The sequence below is a fragment of the Meyerozyma guilliermondii genome, genomic scaffold (genome assembly GCF_000149425.1).
Source record: "Meyerozyma guilliermondii ATCC 6260 scaffold_2 genomic scaffold, whole genome shotgun sequence".
NCBI lineage: Eukaryota > Fungi > Ascomycota > Pichiomycetes > Serinales > Debaryomycetaceae > Meyerozyma > Meyerozyma guilliermondii.
The window spans coordinates 1951385-1964611 of NW_001809799.1; the positions used below are offsets into that span (position 1 = coordinate 1951385).

The 13227-nt window shown below is 41.2% G+C and overlaps 9 protein-coding genes across 9 annotated transcripts; all 9 read right to left on the bottom strand. All coding sequences in view use genetic code 12, as the record gives it.

Annotated features, from left to right (window-relative positions):
• Window positions 1-318: 318 nt before the first annotated feature.
• PGUG_02286 (uncharacterized protein) lies at window positions 319-822 on the bottom strand (the record flags this gene model as incomplete). The annotated part of the gene is made up of 1 exon (XM_001486565.1): window positions 319-822. One exon carries the CDS (start codon window positions 820-822, stop codon window positions 319-321), a length of 504 nt encoding a protein of 167 aa, XP_001486615.1.
• Window positions 819-1274, bottom strand: PGUG_02287 (uncharacterized protein; the record flags this gene model as incomplete). The annotated part of the gene is made up of 1 exon (XM_001486566.1): window positions 819-1274. The coding sequence occupies one exon, from the start codon at window positions 1272-1274 to the stop codon at window positions 819-821; it is 456 nt and encodes a 151-aa protein (XP_001486616.2).
• Window positions 1275-2414: 1140 nt separating this feature from the next.
• On the bottom strand, window positions 2415-3164 carry PGUG_02288 (RTA1 domain-containing protein; the record flags this gene model as incomplete). The annotated part of the gene is made up of 1 exon (XM_001486567.1): window positions 2415-3164. The coding sequence occupies one exon, from the start codon at window positions 3162-3164 to the stop codon at window positions 2415-2417; it is 750 nt and encodes a 249-aa protein (XP_001486617.1).
• PGUG_02289 (uncharacterized protein) lies at window positions 3061-3723 on the bottom strand (the record flags this gene model as incomplete). Its single annotated transcript, XM_001486568.1, has 1 exon — window positions 3061-3723. The coding sequence occupies one exon, from the start codon at window positions 3721-3723 to the stop codon at window positions 3061-3063; it is 663 nt and encodes a 220-aa protein (XP_001486618.2).
• Window positions 3724-4343: 620 nt separating this feature from the next.
• Window positions 4344-5267, bottom strand: PGUG_02290 (uncharacterized protein; the record flags this gene model as incomplete). The annotated part of the gene is made up of 1 exon (XM_001486569.1): window positions 4344-5267. One exon carries the CDS (start codon window positions 5265-5267, stop codon window positions 4344-4346), a length of 924 nt encoding a protein of 307 aa, XP_001486619.1.
• Window positions 5268-5956: 689 nt separating this feature from the next.
• MAK16 (ribosome biosynthesis protein) lies at window positions 5957-6856 on the bottom strand (the record flags this gene model as incomplete). Its single annotated transcript, XM_001486570.1, has 1 exon — window positions 5957-6856. One exon carries the CDS (start codon window positions 6854-6856, stop codon window positions 5957-5959), a length of 900 nt encoding a protein of 299 aa, XP_001486620.2.
• Window positions 6857-7456: 600 nt separating this feature from the next.
• On the bottom strand, window positions 7457-8203 carry PGUG_02292 (uncharacterized protein; the record flags this gene model as incomplete). Its single annotated transcript, XM_001486571.1, has 1 exon — window positions 7457-8203. The coding sequence occupies one exon, from the start codon at window positions 8201-8203 to the stop codon at window positions 7457-7459; it is 747 nt and encodes a 248-aa protein (XP_001486621.2).
• Window positions 8204-8287: 84 nt separating this feature from the next.
• PGUG_02293 (glycoside hydrolase family 3 protein) lies at window positions 8288-9967 on the bottom strand (the record flags this gene model as incomplete). Its single annotated transcript, XM_001486572.1, has 1 exon — window positions 8288-9967. The coding sequence occupies one exon, from the start codon at window positions 9965-9967 to the stop codon at window positions 8288-8290; it is 1680 nt and encodes a 559-aa protein (XP_001486622.1).
• Window positions 9968-10256: 289 nt separating this feature from the next.
• PGUG_02294 (uncharacterized protein) lies at window positions 10257-12398 on the bottom strand (the record flags this gene model as incomplete). Its single annotated transcript, XM_001486573.1, has 1 exon — window positions 10257-12398. The coding sequence occupies one exon, from the start codon at window positions 12396-12398 to the stop codon at window positions 10257-10259; it is 2142 nt and encodes a 713-aa protein (XP_001486623.2).
• Window positions 12399-13227: the final 829 nt, after the last annotated feature.

The following is a 13227-nucleotide window of genomic DNA, read 5'->3' on the forward strand; positions in this document are numbered from 1 at the left end:
TGGATAAGAATACGTAGTGGCTCTTTAGGACTTCTTGAAGTTGCTCATAAATTCAGATTTTTTGATGGTTCTTTCACGTAGTGTTAATAAGCGAGATATGGTTGCAAATGGAAAAATTTGAAAGACAATTTCTGGTCCTAGCTCATACTCAGACAGCAACGTTTTCAAACAGGTACGATATCGTCGTTCCTAATGCGTAGCTTTTGTGGAATACACTTTGGGGCGTAGACATATCCCAGAAAGCCGAGGTAATCTTGCTCTTTCGTTCCCAGAGTCTAAGAGGCTTCTCTCATGGTTCACCGTATCATTGGGTCATCATCAAGAATGGTCTTTTAAAAACCTTCCATACCATGCTGCTGCCTTTTCCGCATCTTGTATCTGTTGGTCTTTGTTCTGGTGAATTGTCTTCCTCATGATGATATTTTCTGGGCCAAAGGTCCATACTGGGTGCAACGGAAAGAAAATAAATCCACATATTGCAATCATCAACGCATCCAATGTCATCAAATACACCTCGTGTATCATCAAGTGGCCTCCAAAACCTTGGACTAATTCCACCACTCTGTAAATACACCGTATGTATATCATGATTACAGCAACTGTGATTCCCAATGGTAAGAAATGAAACCTTTTTCTTTCACGTATCGAAGCATACTGTTGGTTGTAAAGTGGTTCTCGATATTGTATCACATACTCTCTTGCTGATTTAGTGTTGAAGAGCATATTTGCAAAGTTCAATGGGGTAAATTGTACCATTGGGTGGGATCGAAAATCGGGAGGAAGTTTTTTATCAAAAAATGGCTCAAAATAGCACTTTTTCATAAACCAGAACCAAGAATCCCAAGGAATATGGTCATTGAAACTACTTGAAACATTATTCCAACAACCATGGTATTTTTACCAAAGTTGGAATTCAGATTGGTGTTGGCTTCAGTGGATGCAATTGTACCTCCGACAGCTTGAATCAACAAAGAAACAACATCACATCCAATAAAGAAGTAGGTGTACCACATTGGTTTCCATACCGAAAACTTGCGACCATATATAACCACACATTGGGCAAATATGAAATAAATTCCTGCCATGATGAATGCTGGTGCGATCGTCAATGCAACAAATTGAAGCAAATAGTAGTTCATATCTGTGTTGTCTTTGAAACTGAGAACCCTTCCTATACATCCAACGAGCTCCAATCCGTATCCAAAGATAAAAGTGATGTTGAACCATTGAAATGAAGACTTCCAAACCATGATAATAAAGTAGAAAGCTTGCATTGTGAATAGCACGAGATATATGATATTGGGAATCTTGTTCAAGGGAAGAGTGTACAAGTTTCCTTCGTCAGCAAGCTGTTTCAAGTTGAAAGTAGCAGCAAATATAGCCTGAGTAGCCTCGACTTTAATGGTTTCGTCAGTAGCGGTTGCAAGTACATTTTCAGCACTTATGATGGTAAGCGAAGCCTGAGCTCCCCTGGCAAGTAACGAATAATAATGAAGAGCTGCTGAGCCTGTAGCAGTAGCAGCAACTTACCATGGCAGAAGATAACGTAGCAGAGAGGCCAGAGGTATGAGTAGTTGCAATTGACTTCAAAGTGGTTGTAGTAGGTGTATGGCTTGGAACCCAGGAAGCGAACGAAAATGACATTTGATTGCTGAAGCTTGCTATGATTGGGAACTGAAGTGTATATATTACATGGAGGGGTGAAAAGGCTGAGTAGTTTCTCATCTTGACTTCATTGTTAATGGTTGCAATTTTACGAATGGTAACGGCGCAGCCATGCACGCTGACGTAAGGAGATGGTCCGATTTGTCGATTGATGAACCAAAATGCAGATGCGCACCAATAAAGCATATGCACAGCCTGGCTCACAAGCGCAAACTTGTGTTTGACGTATTTGGCAGTAGCAAAACACTTTTCGTAAACTGTGAGAATTACTATGCGGTAAGTCACGGTTTAGTTGCCAATCTATTTTTAGAAGAACTTTGTTAATGGTTCAACGCCAATGGGAAACTACCATGTTATTCGTCGCTTCTTAATTAGCCGTAAAATCTAACAGTAGTAACTCCACGCTGCATTGTCTGCTGGGCTTGGCATTTTTAGATCTGCCCCGCTTTAAGGTAAAAGTTGCTGCAGCCGCTCGATATAAATAGATAGCCCGCATGCAGAGTAGCGATTGAATGTTCCGAAGATTTGAAACATGAAATTAAATCAATGGCTGCGAATTCGTTACAGAATATCTCGATTCACTTCCTAGCTTTAAACAACGTCAAATGAAAGAAGAGTAGCCTGGCATCAAATACTGGATAATACTGCTCAATCTACAACCAAATCAATCATCACTTGTCATATTTGGTGCTAATTCCATAATCTTGGCCTGGTAAAGCATGTTTCAATGGCTAAGGCTTGTTTCATATCTAAACGCTGGAAACCGTTTCAGACCACTCTTCCTTCTCCTCAACCTTCTCGTCTTGGTTCTGGGTAATCATTCTTCTCTTGATGACATTTTCAGAACCAATAGCCCATACTGGGTGCAAAGGAAGGAAGATAAACCCACATAATGCAATCATAAGAGCATCTAAAATCATCAAGTAAATCTCATGGGTCATCAAGTAGCCGTCAAAACCTTGGATCAATTCCACCACTCTATAAACGCAACGAATGTACACCACAATCACTGCCACGGTGATTCCCACAGGAAAGACTTTGAATGCGGCTCGTTGACGTATGTTTGCATATTTGGGGTTGTAAACTGGCTCACGATAAGTCGCTGAATATTCACGAACTGAGCGACCATTGCAAAGCATCTTAATATAGTTGGCAGGTGTGGATCTGGCCATGGAATGCATAGCGTAGTCTGGAGGAAGGTCTTCATGATCCACAACTTTGAAAAAGCATCGTTTTAAGAACACAAACCAAAAGCCAAGAAAAACTGTCATGGCAAACACCTGGAACACAATACCAACAATCATAACGTTTTTCCCCGTAGTGGGATCTTCATTGCTACTGGAAGCAGTGGATGCCATGGCACCTCCAATGGATTGAATGATCAAGGAAAGTACATCACATCCAATGAAGAAATAGGAATACCACATTGGCTTTAACATGGAATACTTTCTTCCAAATATAACCACACATTGGGCAAATAAAAAGTATATTCCTGCCATTATGAATGCTGGAGCAATGGTCAATGTCACGAAATTGAAGTAAGTAAAAGTCCTTGTTAGTATTATCGCTGAAACTTAAAACTCGACCAAGAAACCCGGCAAATTCCAAACCGTATCCACAAATAAATGTGATGTTAAACCAATGAAAACGAGATTTCCACACCATGACCAAAAAGTATACGAATTGAATGAAGAATACCACAAGATAAATAATGTTAGCAGGACGGTTAAGTGTGGTATCATACAAGTTTTGTTCATCAGCCAATTCCTTTAAATTTGATGTGGCTGCAAAGATAGCTTGGGTGGCTCGAGCCTTAACTGACTCTTCCGTTGCAGTGGCAAGCACCTTTTCAGCACTAATGATGGTAAGAGAAGCTTGGGCACCTCTAATTTGCTGAGAAATATCATAAAGATCTGCCGTAACGGTAGCAGTGGACGCTTTCGCAAGGGCAGAAGTCAAAGTAGATGAAAGTCCTGGGGCATGGGTGGTGGCGATTGATTTCAAAGTGGTCAGAGTTGGAGTATGACTTGGTATCCAAGATTCAAGAGAAATTGGCATAATTTTCCGAATGAATTCTGAGCCACATGCCACCAATATAAATATTTGCAATTACGAGTATCGATAATGCAGCTCAGCCTTGTATGATCTCTGATTCTTGCATGTTCTAAAAATGGCTGCAACCTCCTTTATTGATCTATATCGTCGACACCGACGCACGATTATCTAAGCGCGTAAGTGCAGAAATGCCAAGACTTGAATGCTGAGGATGTGTCAGATAGCGGTATATGCAGAGTAGAGCACTGCCGTAGCCGTGCGGATGCATGACCCGCCGCACTGATCTGACTTACAAATTCGTATGTAGTAACGAAATAGCCTATTCTATTGTCTATCGGATATAAGCCGGCTTCTTCGGGCATAATCGGGCATAACGGCATGGCGCAGCGTGTTGACAAACAGCCGGTGCGCGTTTGGTTCAAATATAGATTTCTAGACAGCCTTTCCATGCAGCAACGAGGCGTTGCAAGTGAACTTTTGATGGAAGAAAAATGAAAAGAGGACAAGATGAAAATAGCTGAAACTGTATACCTTATTTGCGAAAATCTATAATTTTGCAACCGAACGAACAACACTTGAACAAACTGAATCTAAAATTTTTTTTATCTTTTCAATCTTTTTCCTCAGTAGAATGTAGGAAGACCAGCAAATTCCCACGCATCGTTGAAACGAATGTTTCTGTCCAATTTTTCAATTGCAGCCAAATCTTCAGCACCAAGGTCAAAATCGTTGACTTGCAAATTCTGTGCCAATTGCTCAGGAGTATCACCTTTTGGAATGACAGCTATTTCGTTTTGAGTAGACCATCTCAAAAGCACTTTTGCTGGTGAAACATTATGGGCTGCTGCGATTCTAACTATGTCTTCTTGTTCAAACAAAGGTTTACACTCAAGTGCTCTAGGATTTTTCAATTCAAGAAATGATTGAGGACCAAAAGATGAATATGCAATCACCTTAATACCATTGTTTTGAACCCATTTTATCAATTGTGGTTGCTGCAAATATGGATGATGTTCGATCTGCAAAACTGCCGGACGAATTTTGGCACTACTAAGCAAATCCATCAAGACTGCACCATTAAAATTGGATACCCCAATGGACTTCAATTTACCCTTTTCAACCAACGTTTCCATCACTCTCCAAGTATCAATGATGGGCACATTCTCTAAAATGATCTTATCACCATCTCCACAGTAGGTCCCGGCAGGATACTTTTCCTCAAATGGAACAAATTTGAAAGCAATTGGAAAATGGATCAAAAATAAATCAATGTAGTCAAGCTTCAAGTCCTTCATTGTGACATCAAGTGCTTTTTCAACGTTATCAGGGTGATGATAAGAGTTCCAAAGTTTGGAAATAACAAACAATTCTTCTCGTTTCACCAACCCATCATCCATGGCTCGTTTCAAACCATCTCCAACTTCTTTTTCGTTGGCATAATCTTGAGCACAATCAAATAAGCGGTAACCGGATTTCACTGCCTGATAGACTCTGTCCGCGCACACATTGTGGGGTATTTTCCAGGTTCCATAACCTATAATTGGCATTGAAAGGCCCAGAGTTCAATCTGAGTGGAGCCATTGAGTGAATTGATGAATAGAACAGCTCACATCCTTTGGGTTTCCTTTTATATTCGAAAAATCTCTCCGATAGATGTTGCGAAAAACGGCCGAAAACGGCTCCGAAAAGTGGGGTTGCTGGATTACTATGGGTGCAAAAAGTTGAGCGATAAGTTGATGATTGTTGCTTTTTATCATTCCAAAACCAACAATTAATGCGGGTTTATCCTCAAATACGTTGAGCAGAGGCTCAGTTTTCAAAAATAGCTTTCTCCTGATTTCTCTGGCAAAGAGAGAGGTTGTCTTTACCAAAAGAAAGAAGTGACCACAGAGGTATTGGCTCCCCTTGAGAATACCAGAGTATCACTTGCTTGCTCAATCTCTGCTCATGTTGCTCACTCTCTGCTTTAAAGCTATGCGATTCTTATTGATCGGGCAATGAATGGAATCCATACTACCTCCTTCAATTGTGGATAGCACTGGAAAAGTCGTTGAATGAATTGAACTTTACCGTCCCTTAAGTACAGTGTTCTACTGGTTTTATTATGTCTAAGAATGAGGTCTCATTCAGCAACTGCCCAAAGAATTTCAAGTTCTCTATCAAAAGTAGCTAGAGGCATTGGTTGCGAGGATAATTTTCCTATTATAATATGCAATTAGATACTTATGAACCTCCCTTACGAAGTCGCTATGTTGGTCAACGGCTCTCGTTCTTGCTCCTGTTCGTATTCTATTTCCACTCTTGGACGTCTCTTTCTCTTCTCATTAGATTCTGGTGCCTTCCGCTTTCCACCACTTACTTCGTCATCACTGCTATCAGATTCCGAATCTTCTGACGAGTCTCCAAGCCACTGTTCCAAGTCTTCCAAATCAACCAACTCATCCTCTCCATCATCTTCAACATATTCAACCTCACCCACATCACTCTCGTCATCACTAATAAGATCAACTTCGTCCTCATCATCAAATTCCTCTTCCTCGTCTTCAGCTTCGTCAACCTTCCCAAGAACTTTTTTCCAGATGTTTTCATCTACATTCAATGGCTTGTCACCATAAGCTCCACTCTTTAATCTTTCAAGTAATTCTTTTTCGATGGCCTTCTCAATCTTGGCGGCTGCAAGTGCCTTACGTTCACGATTTTCCTCTCTTCTCTTGACCTTTGGTTTCACACCAACGTAGTGTCTCTCCTCCTCCTTTAATGCTAGTCTCCTCTCGGTAATGGCCACCTGGGTCAACCTTGTTAATCTCTGTTTGCACTTGTGGATCAAGAATTTTTGCCAATATTGCAATCGTCCATCTATTTGTTCAAGAGCTTTATTATAGTTTTTCAGAAGACGGATCCTCTCCCACCATTTCGATGGCATGTGTGCTCTCTCGGCTGTTTTCATATACAAGTATAGTTTCCCATCTACATTTTTCACGGTTGCATAACGAGCATTTGCAAGTGGACACGATTGACGATTACACAAACCAGACACATTGTATTCGTTCCTGCAAAAGTTCTGGTTCGTGGTTGTTTTGATCTTGAAGGCGCAGAACTGGTGGTTGATAACCTGCCAAATAACCTCGTCAGACATGATGGGGATTGAAAGATTTCGAGATGCTCATCGCAAAAAATGTACCCGGTTACGTAAGCGGCACATCGAAATCATTTCCATATCGCGGTTCAGAGTTAAGGCCGGCACAGATCACGCATGGATATGGTTTGACTGTTGATGAATCTTTTTGGCAGAACCCCTTGGTGCTATCATTAAATGCCACTTGAGAAAAACTGTATGAAAGGGTGTCAAGAAGGCTGGAATTGACTTCGAAGAACACCCTAGTAGGTTGTGAAAGATGGATGGTCGGCGATGATGATGGTGCAAACCTCGGCCTCGTAGTCTCCGGTCTGGTTTGAGACGGTAAACGACGCTCAAACAATCTTCAAACTTGTTATTGAAAAACGAACAGGAAATTTGCAACCAATATCGACTAGTGTCGTCTTGTGATACTGTTATCATAACCAAGAAAGACACGAAGAACGATTCTCCGATGACTCAAATTGACCGTTATGTTCCTTACAATAAAGGCTGAATAAGCGGTATGCAAAAGGTATTGGCCGCTTCATCTTCAACTGGTATCGATGATGGCAATTACCTTTAACTCTACAACAAACAAGAACACACTAGATTCACTATTTAAAGACCATGCCAGTACTTGGTTTCCTTCACGGTGAATTCCGCGATCAACTCAATATCATCACTACTTGATCCAACGTGAACCTCATAGTTACCCTTCTCAGCACACCAAGCGTTCTGGTACTCGTCAAAGTAAGAAATGGAATCCTTCAAGGACAATGTAAATGAAGCAGTAGCCAGCTTGCCCAGTTTGATTGGTAACTTGGTGAATTCCTTCAATTCTTTTACTGGACGATTAATCGAAGAAGATTTGGGTGCAATGTAAACCTGTACAGCTTCTGCTCCGTCGATGTCACCTGTATTCTTGATGGTTGCAGAAACCTTAATTTCCTTGTCGTCTGCGGTCACCTTCAAGTCGGAGTACTCAAACTTGGTGTATGATATACCGTAGCCAAAGGGGAATGCCACCTGTTTCTGCAACTTTTCGTAGTACCGGTATCCAATAAAGACGTCTTCACCATAGAGAACTCTACCCTTTTCAGTTCTGAAATTGAGGAAAGTAGGGTTGTCCTGAACACGAAGTGGCCATGATAAGCCTAATTTTCCACTGGGGTTGACATCGCCGAAAAGAACATCGGCAATTGCATTTCCAGTCTCATTACCACCGAACCAAGCATGCACTAATGCCTTGGCTTTCGAGAGCCAAGGGAACTCGACGGGAGTTCCCGACTGGTTTACAACCACCGTATTCGGATTGGCTTCAAGAACCGCACTAACCAAGTCGTTGGTGTAACCAGGCAAGTCCATATTAGGTCTGTCAAAACCTTCACTTTCCCATTCTTGAGTCAATCCAATCGATAAAACCACCTTGTCGACGGACTTGGGCCAATTTCAACTGCCCTGGCGATTTTCCTCCTGTGGATCGATAATCTGGGCGAACCCAAAACGCACAGCTCCACCTCCACCGAAATCAACTGAATCTTGAGTCTTGATGGTGGATGTAGGAGCAGAACCGAACTCCACTCTTATCTTATTGTTTGCACCTTTTTCCAACTTGATGGTTCCCTTCTGCTCAATTGTGCCTAAGTTGAAAAACGCATCTCCTCCAACTTGGTCCTTGGTGTTGTCTACCACAAGTTTATTGTTAACAAACAATTGTGCACTTCCCCACACCGTCAAGCCAAACTCATGCTCGCCAGATTCATCCACTTCAAATTCACCTTCGATATCGGCCCAGAACAAATTTCCTTTTAAATTTTTGTTGTAGTAGTCTGCCAAAAATGCCTGAGAAGTGTCGATATCCACCTCGTCAAATTGAGTTCTTGTCTTTTCTGTAGGAGGCTCGTGGAAGAACTTCATGTTGAGTCCCATTCCACCGGTTACAGGGTTTTTGGTGATTCTTCCCATATCTGGCAAGGTTTTGTGGCTATGAGCACCAGTGGTATATGGAGGCTCTTTTCCCAATTTTTTGGTGATACCCTCGTATGGGGTCACCGTATAGTAAGCTCTCAATGAAGCAGAACCACCTCCGCAGTACGCAGCTATCTTTGCGTTGGGACCAATAACAGCAATTTTTTCATTTTTTTGCAATGGTAAGATGCCCTCGTTTTTCAATAACACAATACTCTCTCCAGCAACTTCACGAAGGTGCTTTGCTGTTTCCTCAGTGTTGTTTTTTTCGTCTTCAGGACAATCCTCAGGAATTCCAGAGTCAAGCGCATACTTGATTATTTCCAACACATTACGAACTCTGGCATTGAGATCGTTAATGTGCAACTCTCTGGTTTGGATCATATGGCCCACAGCAGCTTGAGTTCTGAATCTGGTAGGACCAGGCATTTCCAAATCCAATCCGTTTTCAATCGAGGTGTTCGTGGTATAAGTTCCGAACCAGTCAGACATCACAAGTCCATTCCAATTCCACTCTTTTCTCAATATCTCGTCAATGTAGAGTTTTGATTGAGAAACATGTTCTCCATTAACTTTGTTGTAACCAGTCATGAAAGCCTTGGGATTCGCGTGCTTGACTGCCAAGCGGAAAGGCTCCAAGTAGATTTCACGCATTGCACGAGGAGTAACAATTGAGTCACTAGCATTACGCTCGTGTTCCAAATCATTACCAACATAGTGTTTGATGGTGGCTGCAACATGTTCGCTTTGCACACCATTGACAATGGCAGCAGATACCATTCCAGCCAAGTATGGGTCCTCACTGAAAGACTCGAACCCACGGCCCCCTAAAGGTCCTCTTTGCATATTGGTGGTAGGTCCCAACAAAATATGGGCACCTTTATGTTTGGCTTCTTCTCCCATGAGCTTACCACTTTCATTTAACAACTCCTTGTTGAAGGTTGAAGCCAACGCAGTTCCACATGGAAAGCAAGCGGACTTTACTCCATTAAAAAATCTGGTTCCTCTGACACCATTGGGGCCATCACTAGTTCGAATCGATGGAATATTTAACCGCTTGACTGGTACTGTATGCCAGAAATCCCGACCAGCCAACAAGCTAATTTTCTCATCCAAAGTCAATTGCTGTAAGATTTCTTCAACATAAAAGTTTTTCGACATTGTAAGTCAATTGGTACCAAAATGATGGAAAAAGTGCCACTTTATAGTTGATCGGCAAATACGATACCCCGATACCCGCGGGGGCCAAGACGCACTGCTTGCGGTAACTTTCCCAGAAGCCGTCCCAAAAGGGAATGTTTGCCGCAAGTGGGACAAATGCGCGGAATAATTCCCCCGATTATCGGGGTAATGTGGGGAAATGTTGAGCTGCGATCCGAAAATTATACGAGCATTAAAGCGAAGTACCATCTGAATATTTGTAATCGTGTGTTGTCGCCGTGGACCATGATTATTCCAAGTCGTGAATTTCGGAATCTAAACTTGCGAAAACATTGTCAAAGTTAATCATAGTTTCGTTTCTCCACATTTCTTCAAGATTGAAAAATACATCATTGAATTGATCAGGCAAAACCAGTTGGTCATTAACATCCATTAGGATGGGGTAGTGGGCTCGGAAATAATTCAATACGTGTTTCATACCCCAGGAAACACTGTAGCCTGTAAAATATGTAGAAGCCAATTCTTTACTAGAGTCGTGAAGATGCTGTAACTTTTTAAGCAAATTGCGAAGTCCAACTTGTTCGTTATCAAAATCAATGTCCAACCATGTAACAAGCCCGGAAGAGTCAGGAGATCTGAAATTTTTCATTGCACTGTTCAACGAAAGTGTTCCATCCATGGATCGTAAAATTATCGAACTTGTAAATACCATGGTTCGATACAATGATAGAAATATACTTTGTGCAATCAACTTTTCCAATTGAGGGCCGAAAAATGAACATGGTGTGTCACAGAATGCAAGTCCTATCCTGAGAATAATAAGACAATTTTCAATCACAGTAGTGAAATACATTTCCTTCAAATGTGACTCAAGGAAATCATCAGCAGAAGCGTAGAGTAAAAAATTGATGATGAAGATCTTGTAGGTTAAATCTAACCGTAAGCAGAATTCAAGCGCTCGATCACAAGCATTGTTATCTACCACGTCTTCAACATGATATAGTTGGTCGAACATTCGGATTTTGTTACACAATAGAAGCTTGATCTCGTTGGCCAGTTCTAAAAGTGATGACCTTTTGGTGGAGTCACCTTTTCCCGTTGCTTTAATAAGTTTTCTTATGATTTGGGATACCTGAGCTTTCAATGCAAAGTTCCTTAGAATAAGTGGCTGTTCTTCGACGACTGAAAAATTTGGTGTGTCCAAAAATGGGAAGTTGTCCTCTTCATGAATTATTAATTGACCTCCCAAATTGAATGTTTGTGATGCATCCATGAACACTAGTTGAGCCCATATCTTGCTCCACAAATGTTTTGTTTCCTCATCAACAATGCTACACTCGTATGATTTAGGATCCCTATGAATTCCATGAATTCTCGCCATCTGTACTAGAGACCCTGTCAAAATACTAGACTCAGTTCCTGATTCGTTTGATTCAGGGCAGTACAGTCTGTATGTTCGTAATAGGAGGGCAGCCTGAATTGCTCTGAGAGTTAATTTGTTAAAGCATCCAGCAGCGAACACGAGGATATTGGCTCGACTGATATATGAGGGTCGGATTTCAATCAGCAGCCCTATCATCTCTTTCATCATTTGGTGGATATTCCCTTGAAGATTGTTGGAATAGTATCGTTTAAAAGGAAGCGTGAGATAAGCGAACCTCATCATGATCAAGACCAAAGCAATTGTACTTTGAAACAGTCTGCCTTCCAGTGTAAGTACTGTGTGGCCTCCCCTTTGAACGAGTGCTATCTTTACCTCCTCCATGAAAGAAGACTTGTTTATGAATGGAGCAAAAGGATAGCATATCTCGAAAAAACGATCCAAAAGAAACATGACAATGTTTAATGAAGGTAAATCAGAGACAACTTTAGACGCATCCGGGGGCTTTCCACTATCGGAGCATAGTTTTCTGGGGCAGGGAATCTCATATTGTTCTCTGTAGCCTTGTAATTGTTCTCTCGTATAGTCCTCGAACATTGTTTTGGAATAAGTGTCATTCATAAAGATAGATGTGTGCGAAGTGGGGCCAAAATAGAAGAGGATCGAATTCTTCACTGTGAGACCATCAAATGCCTTGCTTAATTCGAGTGTTATATCATCTTTTTCCGGTTGATCATTGACCAAAGTATTGTCTGAACTGAATGAAGAAACGTTCAATTGTTGCTGTTGCATTTCCACGATTTGTTCTAATGTCCTCACCTTGTCACGTAGCTCGTCGAGTTCTTTCTGGGTTTCCAGATCGTGGTCCATTGACATCCATGGATGCTTCTCATAAGTACATAAATCGGTATTTCCAAAAGTGATACAACTATTGCAAAAAGGCTTGTTTTTATCGCATTTTGTTTTGCGCCTTCTACACATGTAGCATGATATGGGGACCCTGGCTCTGGCCCTTCGTCTTTTTTCTTGATCACTTCGAATACTCGCCATCAGTGTGTTAGATTAATCAGTTGCGAAAATATATCTAGTTTGCATATAATATTAGACAAATCGCGAAGATTTGGGAAGATTAAGATTCATGCCATACTGCTCGAAGATTCAATTGATTTTCATGAAATAGTCTCTATCATCCTTTAGCCACTAAATTTTCAAATCTGAAGAGACACAAGTTCCCTAAATTCAATTTTTTCTCTGAATTTGACGTACGGCACATGTACGGCGCCTATATGAACAAGGACAAACTGTAGGAGATAAGTTTACGTTCTTCCACTCCATGTCAGCACAAATGGAGAATTACAACTTCAAGTTGATGATGAAAAAGTGGCATCAAGCTGACAAAAGAAGCAAGAATTTGAACCAGGTTAAACATTCCAAGCTCCATTCACGTCAAAACAAACTGCCTTCTTGAAAAGCCGTTGTGCAGAAAATCGTTATCTTATCTCTATTGCAACCGATGTTGAAGTGCTGTTACGGAGTAAGATTCCACATTTGGCTGAATATCAATGGCTTGTATCGTGGTATATATTGAGAAAACATGCTTGACCAAAACTAATGCAGCTTAACATTTTTTTTTAGCTTCTGCAATTGTCAATGGCTTACTTGCAGTCTCAGCAATAGTTCCTGTCGAAGCCCCATCAATAGATATTGGTGGATTTATTGAGCTTGATTTCGACAAAGTTAATGCTACAGAATTGGCAGAAGACCATCGACTCCGGAAGCGTGATGTGTATACTGACAGCTTGATCAATAAAGAGACTACTATATTACCTGGATTGAGTTGGTTCAACGAACAAAAGTTGGGTGTTGATGTCGATACCGG